General features: G+C 37.7%; 1 protein-coding gene across 1 annotated transcript; it reads left to right on the top strand.

Moving 5' to 3' along the window:
* The first annotated feature begins 770 nt into the window (after nucleotides 1-770).
* LOC140245148 (uncharacterized) lies at nucleotides 771-25,707 on the top strand. Its single transcript, XM_072324747.1, has 3 exons — nucleotides 771-797; nucleotides 7,921-8,146; nucleotides 24,968-25,707. The coding sequence occupies exons 1-3, from the start codon at nucleotides 771-773 to the stop codon at nucleotides 25,705-25,707; spliced, it is 993 nt and encodes a 330-aa protein (XP_072180848.1).
* Nucleotides 25,708-26,455: the final 748 nt, after the last annotated feature.

Here is a 26,455-nt window from a genome sequence, read left to right as displayed (position 1 = left end):
AGAATTTGCAACCAATGTGTTTTGCTGGAAGCTTTTGATACAAGTGGATCAGTCAGCCTGGAGTATTACATGCAGATACTTCGATCGATTCCAGTGTGCAAGACTGCTGAATGGTGTTGAAGACTTATTGTATGTCTCTTCTTTCTTGAATACAGGCTAGGCATTACCTCAATTAGTACCACACACAGTGTACAGCACAGTTTTGGTGGACAGTTTGATTGCCGTTTGGGAAGAGGATAGCATCTTCAGCTCAACTTGTGTTGAGGCGATGCAGTCCCGAGTTTGAATAATGATATGTGTTCCCCCACAGGATGTGGTTTGAATGAGTGTATCAACTTGTCAGGGAGAAAGTTGGAGCGGCTCAAGGGTGTTGATGAGTGTCACGACATCATCTTGAGGAATTTTGTGCATTTTCTTTTCTTGTTAAATGTTTTAACGGAAGTACTGTTCATGTAATAGTCGCTATAAATGCCAACTGTATCATCTTCTGATGTACTGGAAATCTCTAAGGAGTGTTTCCAGGATTTAAAGTATAGGAGGTATAGAGACCATTCGGGAAACATCGTTCTATAATGAGATTCTGTGAATCTTAACCATCATGGGTTGATACCAGGACTTTAAACCAGTCTGCAAACACTGACAAAAGTTGGATGTGATCTGCTTTGAACTGTTACAGTCAGGAGATTCGACATCAGTCGTGCTGGTGCATGGTATTGCTGAAGAGAACATTTTTTTTTTCTAATGCCAGAATAATTTTTTGAGAGGAGAACATGAGTTCGGGCAACACTTCCGAGCAGGTAAGACAAAAGAGTGTCCTTTTCATATCACTTGCCCCGAGGGTGTATACACTCTAATTTCCCTAGACAAGCAGGAAATTAAAAGAAACTCATTGTTGGATGCTATGATAATATAGCCTGTGACCAACACTCCCCTACGAGTTGTAGCTACGCTGTACATCAAAAAAAAAAAAAAAAAAAGCCAGTTCAGGATCCCATGTTGCACATGAGCAGAAAAAGGTCATTTGTACCGACAGGAAGTGTTGGTTTTTAACCCGTTGAGGACGAGACCCGAGTATACTCGGGCAGGTGTCTATAGGAAATGCATGTTCAAAATGTCCTCAATGGGTCAAATTCACTGACGATAACATCTGCGCTGTAATGATTATTCAAGTAATCCCTATTTAAATAATAATTGCTAACACATCCACATGACTGCAAAAGTGATATGTGGCAATATCAATAAAATACAAAACATGTGTTGATACATTTGATTCACACTAATAAAAATGGATGCTCTCCCATCTGTCAATTGACAGACCATTCTGGTCACCTGGTCTATGCAAGTTAATCATCCTTTGTTTTGAATGTGATTGATAAAGCTGTTACATTATTAGCCAAGGTTGCAATGATATGCATTATGTCACTTTGAAAACTAGTGAAATTCCTAACTAACTAAGAAAGAAAAGCAAAAAACATTCATTTGCACTCATGTGCAAATGATCTAACTGCGAAATGTTTTTTTTTTCTCCTCATTTCTTCATTCTTGCTTGAGCAGACAATTGTGCTGCTAATACTGATTTGCCATTCAGAATCCCTTTCTGTGACGAGGAAGAGAAAAAAAAAAATCCTATGACACAAGAAGTGGAGGTAGCCAAAGGTGCTTCAAGAAATGCTGGCATGGTTATCTACACTTCGACAGTCACGATAAAGGAAATTGTATACCAGTGTAATGAATCTGTAGGTTAAGACCCATGTACATGTAACTCCTAGAAATGCTGTCAGGGTTTAATCTGACACCTTGTCAAACTCCCAGCACTGGCATTTGAAGTCATTCAATATCGTTACATATGGTTGGGAGTCATAAAAGATTTTATGTCCCACACCTTAAAGGGATGGTATAATATTAGTGGAAATGGGGATTGGGCTTTTAAGTTTTTGTGAGATACCAAGAAACCACTTGGGAAATAATACAGAGCATACCATTCTAAGAGGAAATCAAAGTTTATTTGATGAAAATTGGTTTTTGAATGGCTGAGACATCCAAAAACAAAGTAAAACAAAGTGATCGTAATAAAAATCGGGTCCCACCTTTTATCAGAATTGCTCTGTTTTGAGTATCTCGGCCATTTCAAAACCAATTTTCATCAAATAAACGTTGAATTCCTCTTGGAATAACTTGCTCTTTCGTATTTCATAGAACGTTTCTCATTATCTCACCCAAAAATATTAGAAACCTGAAGTTAGGTCTGAACCAAAACTATACAATCCCTTTAACTCCAAGCATCATCTGCAAAGATCGTACAAAGGTATTAGGCATCACCTGTCAAATTTGAAGACTATGCATCCTTCGAATGGTGGCAGTAAGCACAAAAATTGTACCATTGATAGATAAGTGTTTTTTACTCACTTTTTTTTTTACACTAAAAAGCCCTCGCCCCAACACAAAACCTTGACAATAGAGTTCAGCTTCATACGCTATCATTTCCCAGATAAATGTCAAACAAAATTTTGTATCACATATTCTGAGAGATGGTTGCTTGACTCCAGCTGTATTGAACAGGAACTGAAATCATTTAGGCCAATGTAGGGTTGATAAAAAATATATATATATACATTCCTTGGACTTTAAAACACTTTGCAAATGAGCCAGGACTTTTGCTGTGCAGGTGATCCTAAAATGGAAAAAAAAAATTAAGAGTTTTTTTTTCTGTGTGTTTAACTCATACAGAAGTAGGCAAGTGCCCAATGCAAGAATGTATGGTTCTTAATGTAGTCCGTTGGTAGAAATGTGCAAATCAATTGTGGTTGCATAACCATAAATGGTCTGTATGATTTTACATTGCACATAGGGCCAATAGGTGGAAAAACTTCACCAAGACTGAGTAATTTGAGCTTCTCTGGCTTGCCAAATTCAGAAAGCACTGCAAGAAGCACCATGTAAACCTCTGCCCAGTAAGTTTTGATAAATACATGACCTGAAGTCCTTCCATCCCTTCTCCACTGTCATATGATGCTCCAGAAATACAGTTCTTATGCAAGTGATATTACAACATTTTGCAATTTACAAGCATTAAGTACTTAACTTGACCTCAACTTGAAAACAGTGATGCTCCAGATCCCCTCCCCCCCCCCCCAAAAAAAAACCTTTGTGTTTTGTTTGGTTGAATGATTGATTAGGAAGCATTTGTCATTCATCAAAAGACTTCACCCTAAAAATCCCCCCCCCCCCAGTATTGTTGCTGGTAAATATTCCCAACCATCTCCTACACTCATTCATTCTTACACTCTGTTTAACTCTGATGGTAGCCAGAGTTCATTGTCAAAGTCATTGTCATTGTCAGAATTCAATTCATATAACTATACCCTTGAATTCATATAACTATTCCCTTGAAGGACACTTTTGATACAAATATGCAGTTTTACAACATTTATCTTTCATATGAAACAACAGTGTCATCTGTCACCCAGGTGTTAAAAGGGATGGTATAGTATTGGTGGAAATGAGAATTGGGCTTTGAACTTTCTGCGAGATACAAAGTAACCACTAAGGAAATGATACAGAGCATACCATTCTATGAGGAATTCAATGCTTAATCAGATGAAAATAGGTTTTGGAATGGCTGAAACAGCCAAAAACAAAGGAAAACATAGCAATCCTTGTAAAAGGTGGGTCCCACCTTTTATTAGGATTGCTCTGTTTTGGATATCTCTGCCATTTCAAAGCCAATTTTCATCAAATAAACATTGAATCCCTCTTGGAATTACATGCTCTTTCATATTTCATAAGAGGTTTCTCGTTGTTTCACCAAAAATGTTAGAAACCTGAAGTTGACGAAACCATCATGAGGGAGTGGAGTTTACCCTTTCTGAGCTTTGTTCGTTATTGGTAGGAGTGCTTCCTTTGCCCATTTGGCACAGATGCATTGGAAACTTTTTTGTTAATGAATAGAGATTACATAATCCCTCATCCCTCTTGTGTTACCTTGGCCTCCCTGTTGGACTGAGGCTCATTGCTAAGATAGAAATGATAAAAACTTTACAAACTATATTTGACCCACTACAACAAAAGGATCCTAAAGTCGCTGACAGGTGAGCCGAGAAAATCGAGTTTGAAGTCAGATCATCAAAATCGGTCAAAACAATCACGTTTTTGTTTTTGGCATAATTTTGCAGTCTAATGTATTGTCTATCATCTATCAAAATTTTGAAACTAAAATAAAGGAAGGCAAGAAAATAGCATTTTTCTGGGCCATGATTTTCTGACTTTCAATGGAACAGAAACACGTTCGAAGATTTGGATTAAGCGCCGCAGCTAGACTCTGCCTCTATATAGCAACAAGAGAGTGATCTTATTGGTCAGTGCATGGCATCCTGGTTACTGATTGATTGTGCATAGACCGCTGGCGTTAAGCTTGAATGAACATCGCGGAGGTTGCTAGGAGCATACCTTCTAATGTCAAGTGGTGAAAACTGTCTTGCCTCCCCTTGATCATGATAGCGTCGGAAGGATAAATTTGAAGGCGGTTTTCTCAAAATACTGATTTCCTAAAACCACTCAACATGCACTGATAAAATCATCGATCTCCGCAACCAAGTACTTGTATGAGTCATGTTTATGAAATTTAAGTGGAAGAGTAAGGGAATAATATCATGTCATTTTCAGAAAATTGTCCTTCCCCAGACTTTCAGATCCTTTTGTTGTAGCGGGTCACATATTAAATTTGCAGTGATTACGGAATGCTAATGAAAAAGCTTAGCAAATTAGAGCTATGTGCCGGGGGGCACATAAAGAATAAAACCTGAAGACTGTTTACTCAGCATAGATAAGAACAAACATTGTTCTCTTATAACATTGATATGTTGTATGTATACTATAATCATTATGTTCATCATCTGTGAGATTTTCATTCAGGCCCACTGGTTATGTTTGATATAATTGTTTCATGATATTTATTTTCATATGAAAATTCTGAATGAAGAAGAGGCAGTGTGGTATCAACGAGAAAAAAACAATTGTCATTATTATGATGATTATGCTTGAAACAACTAGTTCCGTAGCATTTGCTCCTAGGAAAAATACTCCCATGAAATATCTGTACACGCTAAGCCAAACATTGATTCTACCCACAAACATAACCCGAACCCTTATCCTAATCCTGACATCAAACTAAACCTAAAACCCATCACAACCCTAACCCTTATCTGTAAGTCCTGGATAAGATAAGAGGAGCAAATGTCATGTCACCAAAACAACCAACACTAAAGCCATTGTTAGGGACTAAATGTGAAGGGTGTCTTCACTTAGCTTCATTCATAGGTAGCATTCCTCACTGTAGACCTAGCTGCTTATTAGCATAGAGCTACTCCATGTTTAAAGTGTCAAAACTTTATTCTTCATGCTGTTTGGTAAACAAAACCTTCCCTGCTATCATGATAGATATTGATTTCTTTTGACCACATATTTCTGAGAAATACAGATTTGTAAGAAGCTACATGTATCTGAAACATTCCATCTGATGATTGAACCATGCACGAACTTCAAGGAGTCATTTTGAAATATGATGTTCATATTTTTTTGGCAGCATGTTTTGAGCTCTGCGCACAACTTCTCACAGACTTCAAAGCCTCTCTGTGTAATACCCACGATTGGGAAGTATTGCGCCACTACGTTGAACAGTCGGACATTGAAAATTCAATTAGCAAATGGCCGCTGTCGTCAGGTCAACAGGTGTGGCCACAGCAGAAAGAAAACAACAACAAATGTTTGTCTCCATCCCCCCTTTCTCTCTGGATGGGATTGGAATTACTGGATGAATGCCATTAGCAATGAGCATTCAATTTTCTAAAAGGATTTTGTCCTTTTATCTGTAGTGTGTTTCAGTAAAAAACAGAAGTGAGCTTTTCTTATTATGTGCTGAAGGAAAACTTTGGAGAAAGAAAATGTAGGAAAACCAGTTTGGCTCAGAAAATAACTCACTAAATAAACTCACAAAATAAAACCCATTGTATGCTGAGACATTTTTGTTTAATAGTGGTTGGATTTTGGTGTTAATATTCTGTTTTTTACCAATTTAATGAATATGCTTCCTGTTTCGTGTACTACAATTCCAGGTGTATGAGTGAACTTATGACGGTGAAGCAGAAATTAACTGCACTTTTTAAACCATGGGTGCAGCAATCTTAGTCAATTGCTGTAAAAGCAGAAGTGACGCCGTGACAAAGTTGAGCAGATTTTCATTAATCGTTGTTCAGCATCAGTGTTCTTCATGCCTTTGGATTTTTATTATGCCTCCGCCACGAAGTGGTGCCGGAGGCATTATGTTTTCGGGTTGTCCGTCCGTCCGTCCGTCCGTCCTTCCGTCCGTCCGTCCGTCCTTCCGTCCGTCCGTCCGTCCGTCCTTCCGTCCGTCCGTAATGAATTTTGTGGACAAGGTAACTGTCAAAACCTGTTGAGGTATCCTAATGAAACTTGGCATGTATGTGTATTAGGGGGTGAAGTTGTGCCTATCAACTTTTGGGTGCACATGCTCAAGGTCAAAGGTCAAAAGGTCAAGGTCAAATACATAAAATTTCACTTTTTCCACCATATCTATTGAATGCCTGAAGATATTTTCTTGAAACTTAGTGTATACATGTATTACCCAATTAAGATTCTCTGGTGAAAGTTTGGGTCATGAGGTCAAAGGTCAAAGGTCAAAAGGTCAGGGTCAAATACATGAAATTTCACTATTTTCGCCATATCTATTGAATGCCTGAAGATATTTTCTTGAAACTTAGTGTATACATGTATTACCCAATTAAGATTCTCTGGTGAAAGTTTGGGTCATGAGGTCAAAGGTCAAAGGTCAAAAGGTCAAGTAAAAATATCAAAACTTCTTTTTTTTTCTCCGTGCCTTGGAAAATTGTTCAAGGTATCTTCATGGAACATAGTATATACATGTACTGACTGGAAGTGATTATCTAGAGAATGTAGGGTTCATGGGGTCAAAGGTCACGTGCAACACTTCAAAATTTTACTATTTCCCTCATATTTTTGCAATGCCAGCAGGGTTATTATTTTTTTACACTTGGTGTATGCATGTGTAACCTAATAGAAATTCTCTGGAAAGTTTTTTTTTTCTTCTTTTTTTGCCTCAAAGGTCAAAAGGTCAAAGATCAAGTGAAAGTGCTGAACTAACTTTTTCCTCCGTATCTCTCGAAGTGGCTCAAGTTATCTTGAAACTTAGTACATATTATGCATGTTCTACCTGAAAGTGATTATCTTATGAATTTTAGGGTCAAGGGCCAGATGAAAATGGTAACAATTTACTATTCAATTCAGAAATTGCACTTTTTCTCCACACCTGTACCTTGAAAATTACTCAATGCCTAAATGTATGAATGGGTCAAAGTCAAGTTAAAGTCCTTAAATCCCTAGATACATGCTCTCCTATTCATCCAATTAAACCTAGGTCAAGGAAGGTGAACATTCAAGACATTTGTGACAAACTTGTCATTTCAATATTTTGCCAATTTTGTGAAAATGTAATCACACATTGTCCACATGTACTATCTAGACCTATTGGGAAAATCATGCATTATGGCGGAGGCATACCAGTCGCCAAAGCGACATTTCTAGTTTGTTATGTTTCATCCAATGCATCATAGTGTGTGAGAGCATTGCCTTGCAATTAAAAGTGACATCCAATTTGCAGTTTAAGGTTAAGAAGTATTCCAGAAATGATTAATACAGGTAAGAAGAGATGGATATATATTTGAAGTCGTCAATCAAAATCACCTGATAACCAGCATAAATAATCAGTGGCATCGTGCCTACATGCATACAAATGTTGCCACACTCTAGTGATGACAGTGATCTCAAGAACCAACTCCCTCTATCAAACTGAATCCTTTTTTTTTTTCACATTATTTTCAAACTTAGGAGGAAAATGAGAGTCAAATTCCACTCTTCGCTGATCACGACTCCATCAGTCAACTCCTGGGCGGAGTTGAAGATGTTGGAGGAGGAGGAGAAAGAGGAGGAAGAACGGGGGAGCAACCAAAGACCCGGACCCGCTTCATGTCGCTGGACATCACAGGGACCAGTAACCCCTTCCTGAGACGGTCGCTTAGCAACCCTCGCAGGTTGAATCAGCAGAGGCCTCTAGGTAAGTGGCCCAATATTTGTCATCACTCCTCCTGGGAGGCATTTTATGTAAGCGTTTTGTAAGATATTTTTGTCTGATAAATTTGCTCTCAGCCAATCAGATGCACAGATTTCAGTAGCTTATAACAGTTTGTCAGAAAACACATCTTACAAAACGCTTCATGAAATTTATGCTCCCCAGGTCTTGTCAGCCTGTGCTACCAAAATTAATCCTCTCAAATCCACTATCAAAATCCCATGTGTGTTCGCAATTAAAGGTGGAAAAGTATGTCCTGATATTATCATGCTTTGCATTAAAACAGAAAAATCAGAGATGTACATCAATGACAATTCAGAGAAAAAAAATCGGACACAAATAATTAAAAAAAAAAGGTTACAAGTTATTATAGTTTACAACGTAAGGCAAATTGGCAACTCTTTGTGATCTAGGTGTGGAGCAGCTCTCCATATATATGCTTTTACACCAATTTTTACAAATTTTACTCTGGGCACAGACAAAACTTATCCCCAGAGGAGGACTCACAGTGACATATTACTCTGATCATATACCATTACCAAGAACAGGTCTGAAGAGAATCATTTCTTGGGAGTATTTCATGTGGCAATCTTGCCTTGGGATCTATGCTCCTACACAGTACCACCCATTTGAAATGAAACATATTGCACAGACTTCAGAAAGCATTATGTCCAGGATTTGTGAAAATAAAGATTCTGAATTATCACAGGAAACGCTGGACCAGAATATCTCAAAAGCGATACTCGCACCAGCATCTTACTTGTCTCCAGTAAAAGCTTAAAGAGAAACTTCAGAAAATAAATATCATGTAAGTGATATATTGGAAGATATCCGGAACCATGATTGATTCAGTTAGTGTGATAATTTTGCAATATTCCACATACTTTTTAGGCACTTGAGCTCTCAAACCTCTTTTTTCTCCTGTCAAAATATAAATTCTTGATGATTTTGCAACATGATATCTCTATCTCATAGCAAGACTGAGGCTGTATACAAATCCATAATTATGGAGAATGCATCATCTTAATGAAGAAAATGTAAGCCAAGGTAAAACTGTAAAGGTCTAGAGCGTAACCTTAGCCCATTGTTTGGTGATTGATAGGCAGCCGGCCAAGTCGAAGGAGCTCAGCTAAACATCGGAGGAAGCCTAGCTGTCCTCTTCAATTTCTGCCAGGAAAGTTCCATAAATCACCAGCCATGATAATTTCCTCAATTTTACCTCCTCACTCCATCTTCCTTTAGAAATTCCCCATTGGAGTATATTGAAAAAGTGTATCAGGGCAATTACCCCCTCTACCCCACCCTGACAATTACCTCCCCCCCCCCCCCCCCCCCCCGACTGGTTAGTGATAACGTTAGAGTAAATATTAGGGTTAGGTTTAGGTTTAGGGTTAGAGTTTGGATTAGGGTTAGGATTAGGCTCATGATTAGGATTACTTAGGGTTAGGGTCAGGGGTATTTATCCAGGGGGGTAATTGCCCTAGAACCTGAAAAACGACACCATGTGTGCACCACGCAATTAGCAATACTCAATAGTTACGTTCAGAAGACAAGCCTTAACCTCGAGGTTAAGCTCATAGTTAGGGACCGTGTAGACGCATTCATAGTTAGCTCAATGTTAAGACCCACAATATATCTCAGGGTTAGCGCTCTAACCAAGAACTGCTGGGGGTCCCCACTCGTAGTTTAGCACCGTGTAGACACAAAAATCAACAAACTCAAAGGGGCAGGAGTTTAACCTTGAGGTTAAGCTTCGTCGTGTGGACGCACATCGAAGTTAGAGGGCAAGAGCTTACCCTCAAGGTTTCCGAACCTCGAGGTTAGGGATGTTGTCTGAATTTAACTATTATATTATCGAGCCTCTTTCTCTCCCCATCTCCTTGGTTCTCTTCAATTGCTTTCATTTTTTACACTTTCAGTCCTGTCTTTCTGTTCTTCCTTCGCTCTCCCTCTTACAGTTTTTTAGATTCATCTGTCAGAGCATTTTCTTCTGTCACAGTCTTTATTTCTGACTCTTTGTATATTATTCCATCTGGCTTCTCTATTGGAGTTGATTTGTCCCCCCCCCCCCCCCTCTCTTTCTCTTGTTTGTATATATATTGCAGAAAACTGGCGTGATATATTTCTCTGTTTTATAACCATCTATCAATCTCGTTATTTGAAATCATTGCACCTTAGGGACTTTTGTTTGCGATGGATACACTTCATCTCTTTTTCAGATTTTTTATTTTTCAAAAATTGGAACATATTAAAGATTCATGTGCAATTCACCCGGAGAGTTGTGAGGTTGACATTTACACTTTATCTCCTGTAAAACCAGAAATATTTGCGGCATGAAATTTTCGCAAATAGGAGCCAATGGCCTTTTTAGCGGCATGAACATTTTTGCGAACTGCCAATGACATTCAATTCAAGTGTAGACAAGAACTTTCACATGCATTTCAATATCATAAATCTTGGCTCCTCTGAAAATTTGCATAAATTGTAAATGCACGCTAAAATGTCTGGTTTTACAGTAACTTGCTTATCAAGCATATAGAAATGTCATTGTGATCATCATCAACATTTAGTGAACACACTGAAAAGAAGAAAATCTACAGCTTTATATGGGATACTTTATATCCACTTCCAAGCAGATATATATTTCAATCGTTTGCTTTTGATCTGTTCATAACAGTCTACTTTAAAGGGACTGTACAGTACTGGTTGAGGTGGGGATTCATGTTTTGAACATTCTTAAGTGAGATAATGAGAAACCTCTTATGAAATATGAAAGAGCATGTAATTTTAAGAAGGATTCAACTTTTATTTGATGAAAATTGGTTTTCGAACAGCTGAGATATCCAAAAAAGTGATTATAATAAAAGGCTACAGGCCACACCTTTTATTAGGATCTCTTTGTTTCACCTTGTCTTTGGATATCTCAGCCATTTCAAAACTGATTTTCATCAAATAAACTCCCTTAGAATTGCATGCTCTTTACCATCTCATAGAGTGGTTTCTGAATATCTCGCAAAACGTTAAAAGCTAAATCCTCACTTCGACCAGAACTGTACACACCCTTTAACAGAGTGGAGAGTTGCATTTTATTTCCAAGACTTTAAAGAGGTTATTCCCCTGCCCAGAAATAGTCTCTATTTGGAATTTTTCAGATGAATGAACACTTGCCAAGACAGTCTAGCCATGCATGATGTATTCATGCACTGCCCAGGCTAAACATAGCAGGATTAGAAGTTACAAGCCATGCAGAGAATACTACATTATATTCTGGTATACCCTCATGAAATGGTTAGATCCCCGTGAAATATCCTCCTTTCGCCCCCGCTGATGGATCTTTTGTGACAGAGAATCGGAATATTGATCATCTCTATTACACGCATGCTAATTCCAACGGTCCGTCTATTCAGGTCTAGGCAGGTCCAAAGAATGAAGCCGAGGTTATACGACAATATGATAGATCAGGGACGGGTACAAGTTTTACAAAGAGACAGACCTAAGCTCCACTGGCTAGATATGTCCAGGACCATTTCATTTGTTTGTTCTTATTTTTTCGGCACCTGCATTACAGTGATGCTATTTGCCTGTGTAGGACAGTAACTACCAGTACATAATGTTCCCTTATCTTTGTATGTGTTCTGTAGCTTGATTTTAAGTCCAGGACCCATTTTGTTTGTTTGCTTTTGTTTTGTTTGATTGTTGGGTTTTTTTACACCTGCACATTGGCACTGTTTGCCTATATGAGACAATGACTATATAATGTTTTTTTATCTGTTTTGTGTGTGTGCATGTTGCTGTATCTCACCTTGGTCCAGGGTAAACCAGAGTGCCTATTGTCATTAGCATTGGAATTATTTCTGTATATTCCCGGGCACTTGGTTTAAAGTGTGCTAATACCCTGAGTATTACTGTATGTTTGCTAGATTTGTAGAATATACGTGAGACATGCCCTCTGCAAGATATTAGATTTTTTTTTTTTTGTCACTACAATTGTTGTCTATTGGGGTTTAAATGTAAATGTTATAGAGTATACAAAAAAACTTGAAATAGACTAGTCGGGCACCCAATTCTTTCAATTGAGCGATTGTGCTAAATGTATACATACTTTTTGAAATATATCTTAATTGAAAGATAGTGATATGCAATGCTTGCGCATGATCAGCTAACCAATCGACATGGAATTTCGATATTATTCATAAAAGCATACACGTATAGGTAGAACGCATCGATACTGGCATTTACAGAGTGGAACTTAAACATGTGAAACACAAGTGCCAAATATAGATATGATCTGATTCATTGAAATATGTATATTTTTAGGGGCTAGCACAGGTAAGTTATGGCTGTTTGTGTGTTTGTGTTAGTGTGTGTGTGTATTCTAGCATTTAAATTTAATTTCCAGTGTATTGGTACACTTAAAACTTGCCAAGCTTTTTCGTCAGCAATCAGTAATCACTCCAAAGTTTGCATACTTGTATCAAAGTTATAGCAAGCCCACTCAGGTATAACAATAATGTGCCCCAGTCCAGAAGGAAGGTCATAGTAATGGGACAGGGATTAGAGGTATTAGGTAATCTCTATTCACTGATAATTGATTTTCAGATAATGATGTGCCATTTGGTGACGGAAGAACAGTGTATTGGTTATATGAGACTACTGTTGGATAAATTAAACACAGATTAAGGGGAAGATAGCATTGTGTGATTAGTGAGTGAGGGGTCATAAGGTAAGGGTTTGTGAGAAATGTTTACCTCTTCAAATGGATTTGCAAGTTCTTTGAAGTCAAATTCAGCTGATAATCTGTAAAAGGAACCTGTACAAACATTTGAAAGAGATGTTAAGGGTTATTTTGGTCAACCAGGGGCAGATCTGATGTTGTTTTTACTTCTGATAGGGTTCTGTTTGAGATTGAATAATTGAATTGGCAGACCTGTGCTATTCTTCTTCCTTGTTTTTGTTCTATGTAAATCAAGGTAGGTGCCATCCAGATACAACATGTATATCCCTTACTGGTCCATTATGATTTGCCTGTGCATTTCTCTCTTTGCAATAATGTGAACACTTGACTGTGAATCAAAATGACTGTTTTTATTCACCGTCCCCAGTTGATATGTTCCTTTTGCTAATATTTTGTGACAAGTTAGTGTATACATTTAAAAGGTATGAAAAATGTAAAAATGCACAATTTTGCAATTGAGCTTTCAGTTCAATTCAATTCAGCTTTATTTCATACTTGATTTTGCAACAGAATATGAAAGGAAAGTATGAAGTTCACACAACAGCAATCAATGTTGCAGACAACACAATCCAAAGAATATAAATCAGTCTATTCAAGTCTTACGTTCAGCCGGATGAAATGATGACATGGCTGCCTAGTTACCGTTAGTGACCTACAACTGAGTATTCTCACAAGTACAGAATATTTAAAGTGTGACGTTTTCTTTGGTTCCCTAAATCAGATACCAACATGGCAAACTTGCAGAATGAGCTACTGTATACGCTGTTATTTTCGTGTACAGATATTTTTGCGAATGGGGAGGTCATAGACATTTTCGCGAGATGTTGCTTTCGCGAATTGACGCCGACGCCAATATAAATGTGCTATTAACCTAGCGCATGGAGACATTTTCGCGTGTGGTTAAATTTGCGATCCAACTGAGATTTTCGAAATTCACAAAAATTAAACCCTCACAAGAATAATAGCTTATACAGTACTACAGATCTCACTTCATATTATTTAGAAAAAAAAAAAAAAAAAAAAAACTTTCTTCAAATTTGTCTCCCTCTACAAAATCTTTTTTATGCAGTTTTGCAGTTATATACTAATAAATATCAGTAGTAATTTTGCTTTGTTTGAAATATCTTGCTTCTAAAACTTGATATTTATGTTCACAAACTGGCAGATAGAAATAAGGTGGGCGAAAGCCTCATTCATGGGGCGTCGGCCATGCATCATCCCCCTGACATGAATCACCTTTTAGCTCTGTCAGATAATTGATTGCTGGAATGCTGACAATTTTAGTCTAACAGTTGGCATTGACTTCATTATATCATTGCTTGTCCACTCTTCCATTGCCAAGCAGTGGAGAGTATCATGGGTTCTCTCCGCCAATTTTTTTTTTTTTTTTTTGTTTTTTTTTTTTGGGGGGGGGAGGAATAAACTTTAAAGAGATAGCTGTTCATGCAAAAGTGATCCTCATATCAATGAAAACAGATGATCTTTCCGTAAAAGTTGCAGTGACCTACCTCTAACAGTAGACATCCAGGTATCTGGTCATGTTATTTTTATTTGTAAATACTAGGAGTCAAAAGATACTTAGTGATTCAGTTTACCATTTGTTATGCTTCTAGATTTCCTTTCCAAACATGTCCTCCCCCCCCCCCCCCAAAAAAAAAAAAAAAAAAAAAGTTGGGGACATTAGAATTTGCCAGTGTGCAATAGCCAAAATAAATTGCCTTCATTATCATCATAGTGATGATAAGCATTACTCGCATTCTATGGATGAATTTGGTATGCCTCCTTTACTCTCTGTGGGGTGTGCTAGCTGATGCATTGCAAAAGAGGGACACGTGGTGTGGAGTTGGGAAGAAAATATTTGGAATGATGACTAGCTCATTTCACAAATTCTCATGAATTTCTAAGTGGACTGTTCTGCGAAATCCATGGAAGATTGTCAGCACGCAATCGCAAATGTGTTCTACCGAGATGCAGAAGCCATGCAATAAAAGACTCTTGCATACTAATCTTACAGCTGTCCCCATGGCACCTAATCCTTTTCACATTGGTCATTGGCTCATGAGGTAACTATCTGGGAGCTGATAGCAAACATCTGAGCATAATACTCACCATTCATGGAAGAAAAGGTCCATCCATTGCATTTTATCTATTTGTTTGTATTTCGTTCTTTCTTTCTGTCTTACGTTGTTTGCTTATTCACTTTATTTATTCATTTATTTACTTACATACAGTGTTTGTATTCATTCATTCATTTATCATTTCAGGTAAGATTTTTGGGAGGCTGATTTGATTTAGCAAGACTTGATGAGGTTCCATAGTCATGATGACAAAATGATGCTAAGTGTTATGGCTTATCGTACTATATGCACTTTTTAATGCTACCATTCTCTTATTTTTAATGGAATTTTTGTCTGAGAAATAACCCAAAAGGTTAACTTAATCACACAGTAATTACACAAAGAGATTATGACCACATTTTATGGATCTTTCCAATGTCTGGAACTGACTCATTTTTTTTTTTTTTAACGTACTAAGGTTTCTTGGAAATGTTTGTTATGAAACTCTCATAAGTCTTAGTTTGTATTAGTTTCCATCATATCCCATCTCTCTTGTGATGGAGACGGAAGATTGCCTCAAGTGGCAATCAAAGTATGTAAGAAATAAAGATGCAAATTTGGCCTTGCCTCACAGACATGTTGGCCGCAAAAGCTATGTTTGAAGAGTATTCGTTATTCAATGCTTGGCAGACGACTATCTGTACCACAGACTCTCCAGTAAGTCATAAAAAGCCATGTTTACAATTTTCAATCTTGAATCATCAATTCATTCAATGCGTGGTGATGGTTGGAAGGTGAATTAATTGCGTCAAGCAGCTTGATGCATGCAATCACCCAAGTGACCTGTCACAGCTATGTCCAATGAAACAATGTTTTAGAAACAAATTAAAGTCATTTGATTTAGAGGTGCATAGAGATTTAGACTTCTGAAAACAAACAAAAATGCACTTCTGAGACATCCCCCTCCCCAGCAATTAGTTGTGGAAGAAAGGGTAGATTTGAAGATGATTGTTAATTCTAATCTGAGGAGGCCTCCCCCCCCCCCCCCACATGTTCACAAAACTCGATAGGTCATGTATCCTTTTTGCAAACGTCACAAAATTTTGCATGGTTGAAGAACAATGTCTCCCAACATTGTGCGTGAAATCTTTTGGTTATATACCATGAGTTTAAAGAAAAAACAAGTAAAAGACCAACCCCATGTTACTCAAGAATATTATCACCTTTTGTACTGAGAATGACAGTTGGGTTTTTTTTTTTTTTAAAGGGTCTGAATAAATTCACTGGAGATCTTTAGCATTGTTTTCCCCTCCATCGTAAAGAAATTTCCTGTTTTAATTTTCTGAGGAAAGATCTGAATTGCAATATACCAGCTTATGAAAGGAATTTTATTTTCTGGGTTGCAAAAGGAACACAAGAACTATGGAAAGAGCTTTTATACATAGAATATCAATTTGCTTTGTACCAGTTATATCACCGGCTGTTTCTCAAGTAAGCAAGTGTATAACGCAAAAATACACTTAAAATTATTGCCATGGTGCCCTTGAATATCAGAGTTTACAGGCAGCAGCTGGTTTTTCATTGATTGGAACGAGGTAGTCATTGAGGTAGTCATTATCATCGAGGTAGTCATTATTCTGGTCATCACCGGTAACATGCTTGCTGGAGTGCCTGGTCAACTACTGTACAAGCTGAAATTTTCGCGTACAGATATTTTCGTGAATTAGTCCTTCGAGGACATTTTGGCGTGTTGTTAATTTCGCGGTTGCGAGGGTCTAACTGAACTTAGTTATTTGCACATTGTTATTTTCGCGTGTTGTTATTTTCGTGATTCAAAGGCGATTCGCGAAATTCGCGAAAATAAAACCACCGTGAAAATTTCAGCTCGTACAGTAGTTGATTAGAGCTACCTTTGCCCTTATTGGTTGGAATTCATGAAGGTACCAGGGTAGTTTAAATGCAGTCCATGGATTATGCAACTCTTGACTTGCCGAAATGCACGTAATGCATCGCGTGTGTCAACAAACATGCAGTGATAAACACATGCTGACACAGGCATATGATAAAGAAGGTAAGCGTGTACATTTCATTCTTGGCTGAATAGTCCATGGTCACAATTTTAACCATGATTCTGTCTCATTATGGAAAACCCATCATGTTTCAGTGTACCTGTACCTCAATTGGCTAATCTAACCCAGACAGAGGTTTTTATGTTTGTTTGGGGTGTTTGCTTGTTTTTTTACCTGCCAGGGATTTTTTTTTTTAAATGCTGTCCCTCTGTGCCAGTCTACAAAACACTTATCTTGTAACAAGTGCAGAGAGGATATTTCTGTGCACGAATGCTGCCTCAAGAAGATAAATTTTCCACAAGCAAATCCCAGAATTTATGCATTTATTAGGTAGGCCTAAAATGTGTGCATATCCTTTATCTATTTGTTTGTGTAGGTGTATCCATTTAGGTATATTTGTAACTTGTAGGGTATGTCATCTTCATCATTTGCATTTTTGGTTAGAGTTTATCATGATCCATCTGATCTGACTGATAATAATCATCACATTGCTGATTATTCATGTGACTTACGCCAAATCCACTCTGACAAATACTCAAGGCTCATGGAAGATATGATGCCTCCCCTCCCCTCTCCCTCCCCTAAAAGGAAAAAGAAATGATAATGATGATGATGATGATAATAATAATGATAATGATGATGATGATGATAATAATAATGATAATAATAATAATAATAATAATAATAATAATAATAATAATAATAATAATAATAATAATAATAATAATAATAATAATAATAATAATAATAATAATAATAATAATTATAATAATAATAACAGCAATTTTTCTCAAAACTTTTTAAGTTCACCTAGACTTTTCTATTTCACCAAAGGTTGTTCTGCTGCTTTGATGGGTAAAATTATATTTTGATCACACAGTTATTACTACAAGTTTACCAAGAGAAACTGAAAAGAACAAAGTTTGTCATTGTCTCAGCCTAGGTAGGAGTGGGTCATTTAAATCCTACTTGTGATTATGTACATAGGTTGAATATTCTTCCTTCACTTAAGACAAGGAGTGCACTTTGTATGTTGACAAGGTACAGCTGTAAATTTTTTACAACATGCAAAGGTTGTAGCATAACAGTTTGTCGTAAATGCTGATGTGTGAAAATAGTATACAAAATTGTAGCTGTCCTCCACTTGTGGAGACTGCCAATAGTTTCAATGTGTGGAGACAAGGTCTAGAATTGCTGCATGCTGTGAAAACGCCTTGATAACATGAGTTTTAAGTAAAGGTTTACAGTGTCGAGTAATTATGTGTTTGAAGAGAGAGACACTGCTATAAATTGCTAAATTTACACATCTTGCATAACCAGATAATGACCTTGTGTCAGGAAGATGAACCATGCTTTTATATCACCCAGGACCCATTTTGATACATAAGATAATGGGGCCAGAGGTTCTTGAATTATATTTGAAAGGAAATGATACGTGTTAGGAGCATGTCATGTACGCCATAACTGGGTCTGTAAAGGAGTAGCATAGTTTTGGTTGAGATGGGGTTTCAAATTTTAACTTTTGGCAAGATAATTAGAGACCACTTATGAAATATTAAAGAGCATACAATTCCAAGAAGAGTTTATTTGACAAAAATTGGTTTTGAAATGGCCGAGATATCTCAAAACAAAGTAAAGCGAAGTGGTCCTAATGAAAGGTTAGGCCCTCCTTTTCATAGGACATCTTTGTTCTTTGATATCTCTGCCATTTCAAAACCAATTTTCATCAAATGATTTTTAAATTCCTCTTAGAATTGTATGCTCTTTCACATTTCATAACAGGTTTCTAACTATCTCACAAAAAAAGGTTGAAAACTTGAAGCCCCATCTCAACCAAAACTATACCATTCCTTTAAGGGCTGCCATAGAAGCTGGTAATTATCAGCATGTTCGCGGTACTGCATAAAGTTGATTTTGCACTTCACGCCTTGGCAGTAATCAAACTTAGGCACAGAGCTAAATGCACTGATGCTTGAATGGGGTAGATTAAATGTTTTACAAGTAGGCATTGCACTCCAGGCCATTTAATAGTGACTCCTGAGCATATATCAGTCTTAACTGCGGACATAAACTTACCATGGTTGTAAGATGAGCTGATGCTTTGAGCTCTATTAAGTGTGTCTTAACCCGTTAAGGACAGTTTGATTTTACTACAACACAGATTTTCCGTAGACATGGTCTGCTAGAGTATACTGGGGACTCATCCTGAACGGGTTAAAGGTAGCAGCATTCAATTGCATAATGCCAGAGGCATGGTATTTTGTGAGAGAGAAAATCCTGATTTGCAGCTTCAAGCAATTACTCATGGGCTTCTAAACACACATTTCATAAATTGAGTTCTATGCAGTTAAAAACTTCATGTGAACATTGATGCTCTTTGCCTGAGTGATACTGTGATCATGCAGAGAAAAGATGCATTCAAAACTTTGTTTGTTTAAGGTTTTATTTTAAAAGGTGAAGCTGATTACGCATTTTCATTTCCGCTGTGTTATCACTCACTGTTCTCATACAGTATCATACACTCACTGGACCTCCAATTAATATCCTATTCTAGGGACAGAGTGTTTTTCAATACCTCATACTTGAAGAGACAGCATGTCAACACACAACATTGCTCAGCAAGTTATGGTCACAAGGATGTGTTTTCATGATGCATGCCACATCCAAATGAATGTGAAGCAGGGGGGTGTTTCATCAACAAGTTCGTCGGAGATTTCACCGACGAATTTGCTATCAGCCAATCAGACCAAGGATTTCATTAGCTTTTAACAGTTGTCAGTGTAAATCCTTGCGTCTGATTGGCTGATAGCAAATTCGTCGGTGAAAACCTCCGACGAACTCGTTGATGAAACGCCCCCCTGGTCAGAGAATTAAAAATGAACAATTCTGAAAATTATGCAAAACTAAACTTTATTGGTAGCTCAGTCTGAAATTCTATTGTATTTTGTTGTATTTTGTAGCAATTAAATGCCATTTTCAGATGAAGTGGGTTGCTGAGTGGGTTCCTTGAACGTTATGCCGTTCCTTCGTATACTTACATTTAGCAGAGGTCATTGCTTATATATTGCATGATTGATCTCAATATAGCTGGATGTGGGCAAACAAATACACAGCGAAAAGAACTTTTCAGGAATTAGGGTAATTAGGATTGCATATTTCTGATGAGGAATGCATAGTCTGTCCACTATCAGAAGCAATTTATGTTTAGAATTTTTGCATCCTATGGGTCACACAACCTTTTTAAGGTGGTCTTCTTTTGGAATCTATCAAAAACTAAAACAAATGGTTGAAAAGAAAAGAACAAGTTTTGACTATGAATTTGTTGCCTTCCAAATAATTGTAACTTATCCACAGTAAACCATTCAGGTTAAAGAAAAAAAAAAACAGTTTCCATGTCATTGCAAAAACTTTTGATTTTGCTCCAAAATGGAGATATTTATAAAAACAAAAAATATTTACTTATTCTGTGATAACACAATGTTTATTTCAGTAATGATGGAAAAGTCAAGTACAAACTTTTACTATTTCACACTTTTGATCTCAAAACCCTCCAAAACATTCAGAATCCTTTCAAAATCATGTCGGCCAGAAAAGTTTCTTTTGTTAAGCCTTTTGATATATTGCGAGCAAATTCCAAGTGATGAAAGATGAATTTTGAGCCCTTTTGAGAACTATGTTATAGCTTTCATAATTAGGTTTCTGCATGTGATGGACTAATTGTAGCCACTTCAGGCCTCACTTGACAATGCAGTGTTTCAAAGATAATTGCCACAGCCCCTTAACGAATAGCGGGGAGATTTACAAGCCATCGACTCAGCGTAATTACAGCCCGTGGAGTACAGGAGGGCTGTTTGAAATCCATCCTCCAATATTTGTCTTAGTATTTATGACAGGGATGGGATGACACAACTCTTATATTGCCTTTGGTCTATTAGTTGACCTTTTACCGATAGACCAAGCTACTGTTTACTTGTCGAGTTGGCATGTCTATGATGAATTGCATATTATGTTCACAACAGATCTGTATACATGTATGTATACGAGTCTGTGTCTGTGTGTATGCTTGCAATACGAGAAAAGCTCCACTCAAGCTGTACCTACTGGTAATAAAACCGTGATGTGCTGCCTGATATCTTTATTTCAAAAGTCGTGCATGAATCAGAGAAGTTGTTGGTCGGAGAGGAGTCTGACAGACATTGTGGTTGCAGAGTGCTCACGGAGTGGCGAGATCTCACGGAGCAGCGAGATCTCGGCGAGATCTATTAGTGATATTGTCTGTGATTAGAAAGTCATCAGTTTGACATCTCCTTTGTTGGACAAGTTGCTCCTCCATACTGCAGTAGGAAGTCTCCGTAAAATGAATAGTGATTAAACTATGATGTTGTGAGGAGATAGGTTTGGAGCTCACTGCCCTTCTTGTTCCAAGTTTGTGCCTTCTAACAGGGCTAGTTCTTACCATGGAACGTTCTTACGGAAAATACCTGGGTAAGTCAGCAACTGACCCCATCCATATGATGACTGTGATTGTCTGCTATGTCTAGAAGCCATATTACCTGCTTTTAGATGATTTTTGTCATCATATATTGCATATATGCCACACACTTTGATATGATCGTGCATTGTATTTTCATAAAATTCTTTTGCTTGACTGATATTTATGAAAGTAACAACACGCCAAGATATGTATTTGCATTTTACATCATATTAAAAAAGTTTTTACAGTGTTTGCTGATGGAAGGCAAGTTCCCATTATACAGATTATCTTTTATTATTAAATAAGGGACTCATTGCATTTGTGATATTTATCTGTAAATTGTAAATGGAGAAAGTCATGAATTTAGGCCAAGATTCAAATGGAATGGGGAAGGGGCAGGAGGTTTTGGGAGCTTAGGCAAATGCTGTAAAGATTGGATTCCAGAAAGTTATTGAAAGTGTTCTCTTATGGGCACCTCATCTTGTATTTGTTTCATATTTGACTTCACATTTTATCAACAATGAAAACTTACTCTCTGACTTATATATTGCCATAGAAATCAGTATCAATGTTTGCTCACATTCTTCCACTGCTGGTAAATGTTGATTCCTGCTGTGCTAATTACATTACAAAAAATCTTACTTCATTGTTTGTTTGTTTGTTTGTTTGTGTGTTGCACAAAGCAGATAAGTATTATGATGCATGAGATAGTATAATTGGTTGATATAGCTGTTAGCAGGTGCTAATTTGAAACTTTGCAAAAGAGATTTACCAACACTTTACTGTCATAAAAGGTACAGTTGTTTGTTTGTTATTGTTTTTTTTTTTCATTTCTACAATTTTGGTCAGTCGATTTTTTTTTTTTGTCTCCTAAAAGCTCTCTCTCTCTTAGGGTGAATTCTCTTATTTTGCATCGTTTTTTAAAGAGAAATAATTCAGTGGTCTCTTTCTACAAATTCAATGAAAGGTGTTCTCTGATAACCTATCTCAATTTGCCTGTAGTGTTACTGATACAAACTGCAGAAAAAGAACGAATGAAAAAAGTCTTTCAGCGTTCGTTTCTATTGATTTCCCCTCTTGCCCCGAAGCATGTGTTTTAGATTTACAATCAGTAGACAAATAGTTGGAGAATTGGGACAGGTGCACCTCTTTGGCTATCAACAGCTTAATTAATCATCCCCCGGTCTGCAACTGTCCACCAACATCGTTGGCTGGTCTAGTGAAAGGAGCAGACTATTAAAGGGAAACTTCACAGTATTGTACATGTGTGTGTTCAAGTTTACTTTGGTTAAAAGTCAAGTCAGGTGAACAGTACGGGGAAGTTTCATTGAAATATGATGAAAAATTAAAAAATCACAGAATTTCAAGCTGAATGTATGTTTGCAACACAATATCATCGGTCACTAGTATTTATGCAAATTCCACCTATGCAAGAAGATGATGTCATCACCTCACAAAGATTTAATTGGTTTGAAGATATGACTTATTTTTGTTTTTATCAATAAAAAAGGTATGTCAACCTTTTTATCTTCACAGGGTATCAATATCAATAGATATCAATCTTTACAACTCAAGAACTACAGTTCGTGAGCAATGACATAAGATACAGTGCATGCCAACATGAGTGCCCCAGGTAGCATGGTGACTGAATTTATTGCATACTTGCTTATTCAAAATTATAGTGGTCAAAGATATTAGCAGCTTTTTTTTGGGGGGGGGGGGGCTACTCTGTCACATCTTCTGTAAGAATGATGAAACTAGAATGAAAGTTTTGTTGCAGTTTAGGGAAACAAGATCTTTTAAAGGCATTATTTACCATTTGCAGATGAAACAAAAACCCAGCTTTAGTGCTTGAAAATAGATCTAAGATGTGAGTTAGGGATAGAAACAACCAGTGAAAAAATCTTAATTAGTATAATCAATCTAATTATTGTTAGATATACAAAATGGGAACAATAGTTATGATAAATTTGTTTCTAGAATAAACTGTCCACTATGGTTTATTGAAATAAAAATGGCCATATCTTCTCATATTTTAGGCTGCATTGCAAATTTTGTATATAACGGTAGGATGTTTTGTGATACAACTGACTTACACATATAATGCATCAAATATGATAAGTCAAACATTTTTTCAATCGCTGCTCCCAATGGTAAACAGTACCTTTAACGAGGACTGTGTGCACCACACACATACACACACACACACACACAATAATAATAAGTTAGCACTACACAGAAACTCTTCTATTTCATTACATCCTAATCACAGCAGGGCATAAGATGAATGGATGCGGACCTCCATTCTACCTGTATTTCTTGTATTCAAGAAAACATGATACTGCTCGGCATCTCCGCAATATATTCCTGCATAAGTTGCATCAGACTATCTCGGAAGATTTGTGCAGGCTTTCAATGCCTACCATGTTCAACATTGTGATCCTCCCGGTCTTGCTCCCCCGATGCTGTGAATAATTTAATAATTTCTTTTCTTTCCTGCTTATAATGGTGCATTTTGTAACTCAAATCACCCACCTCACTCTAATGCAGCTGGTACGGTGGAAAAAAAAAATGTTTCTGCATGATGAATTCCACATCTTCAGATGATGTGAATATATTGCATTCTTGATGTGTCCCTCTTCATTTTGCTCTCGTAAATCGTACAACTGCCGGAATATTTTGCATCTCATTCGCAGTTTGGATGCAGAACTCCTCATGAAAATGCAATTGCCATAGAGTTTACCATTGAGAAAAAAAAAAGTATATTCTCAATGAGTTCCCTTTATATTATTCTTTGCTCAAGGCAAAATGTAGCTTCTTCAAAGGTTATCTGAAAAATCCCTCTCGTATTGATGTTACAATTGTCCATAGATTGAATTACATGACAAATTCCAATTAGGAGCTGATTATTTTATGCATAGGAACGGATGAAACGATACATTCATTTTTACAATTTTCGTTTTTGCCATATTCATTGTCACTGCATCGTGTTATGATTTCATTACAGTTTCATTAGGCTCCACTGATCTCGTAATCATCACTATTTGTTGGCTCTTTATAAGCGAGTTAGTCTGTGCAGGATTCTTCTCTTGAAACTGGAGAACATTCACATAATTCATGAGTATGTGTCGTTCACCTTCCGTATCAAAATGGATGGATTATTTGCCAGGAGTTGTACAATAAGTTAATTTTCTATTGTGTGATATTTCAGTAGATACTGTATACATCAAAATTTCCTTGTAAATACCTGATGACAGCAACAAGGATGATGATGATGATGATGATGATGATTGGGAGTTACAGGAAGAGTAGTACTCATAGTTGTCTGTGGAGTTGAACAGTTTTCATCATCATTTTCATGGTAAATTTCAGCATTATTGATCATTTTAGCTATTATCATTTGCATCATGAATACTGCTTCTGTCGTCATTGATGTCATAATCATTGTTGTCCGTTCTTGTCTTCCGACAGGCATCAGCCCCCTTGCTACCACTTCGCACCCCTCCAACCAGCCTGTCCCCTTGGAGCAGGTGTGGGTAATTGACGAGAACAGGGCAAAGGTCAAGGAAGAGGAGAAGAAAGAGATGGATGGGGAGGACCAAACTGGGAGTGGTCCCGAGACAAGCCCAAGTTCGGCGGAGCGTCCCACGCACCAGACGATGGCGCAGCACCTGCTCAATCGGAGCAGCAGCTGCCGGTCCGTCGGAGAGCGGGGCCCAACGGGGACCTCGCCGCTGGCGGGAAAGCCGCGCTCCTTTGCCTCCCACGAGGACCTGGCAACCGCCGAGAAGCGCGGCATTTTGAGAGCAGTGGAGAACGGCAACCGGAGCAGCTCGCTGACGGATGTGCGCGTTCGGAGGCAGCCAGCTCTGGCTATCCCTGTCATTGGGGTGGAGGAACCATCAGACCAAGACGATGATGATGATGACGACGATGAAGGCAATAGTGTTGCCAGGGACAACAAAGATGGGACACCATTGCAGCCGGAGAATAAATTGAGTCAATCACCTTTACCTTCTCTGCCCAGTTTCCTGAACCCCGATCTGGTGCAGAGGTTGAGTTCGCACAACCCAGATGGGAGTTTGGGCAGTCTCTCAACCAGGACCGGAAGTGATAGTGATGTGACGCTAAGTGGGAGCAATACACCGGACATGAATGAACACCGTCGTAGTGTTGGTGTTGGTGATAAAAGAGTTCGCAAAAGCAGGTAAGACATCCAAATTCTTTCTTACACATATAATTGAAATTTAGCCCAATATCGTGGCAATATGAAGGATTTTGCATCATTGATGTTCATCCTTTTCCCTGTTGTTCAATTCATATCTTTATCCTGCAGAAAGCTGACTGTCCTATTGTAATATGATGTAAACTCAGGACCTATAAAAGCCTTTTCAATGTTTACTGTAAGGCAGAGGGGACATTGGGAGTCCCCTTCTGTCCATATGCCGAAAGCCTTGCACGATACTTAAAAACCAGAAATTTTTGCACGCATGAAACTTTTGCAAATTTCGTGAGGAGCCGAGAGGTTTGTCTAGTCAATGCACTGAATGCCAGTGAAAATTTGCAAAAGTTTCATGCCACAAAAAAGGGCTGTCAGCTCCCATTCACAAAAGTTTCTGGTTTAATAGTAAAGTCCAATGCAAGTGCACAGAGTCATATCATGTATCTAAACAATTGAAACACTGTTTCAGTTTGAATCCTGCTCTACATCTTGAAACGGTGTGTGAGTGACAGCACTGTCTGTTCCCTGAGTATAGGGTTCACTTCTGGAGGCTGAGCCTCATATGGGTGCCGAACATGAATGCTTGAGACCAATTTTTATAGTTGTTGTTTTTTCAGTCTGTCCTATCTATCTCTTTCTCTATCTTTCTATTTGTCTGCCATTTGTTTGCTTGTCATTCATCACCAAGCTCAATTTTAAAGCACTCTAGCTAAACATGTTTAATATGCATACATGCT

This window comes from Diadema setosum, chromosome 22, assembly GCF_964275005.1.
Source record: "Diadema setosum chromosome 22, eeDiaSeto1, whole genome shotgun sequence".
NCBI classification, from domain to species: domain Eukaryota; kingdom Metazoa; phylum Echinodermata; class Echinoidea; order Diadematoida; family Diadematidae; genus Diadema; species Diadema setosum.
Note: the sequence above shows the minus strand (reverse complement) of the source record. Positions and strands in the feature narration are given on the sequence as shown.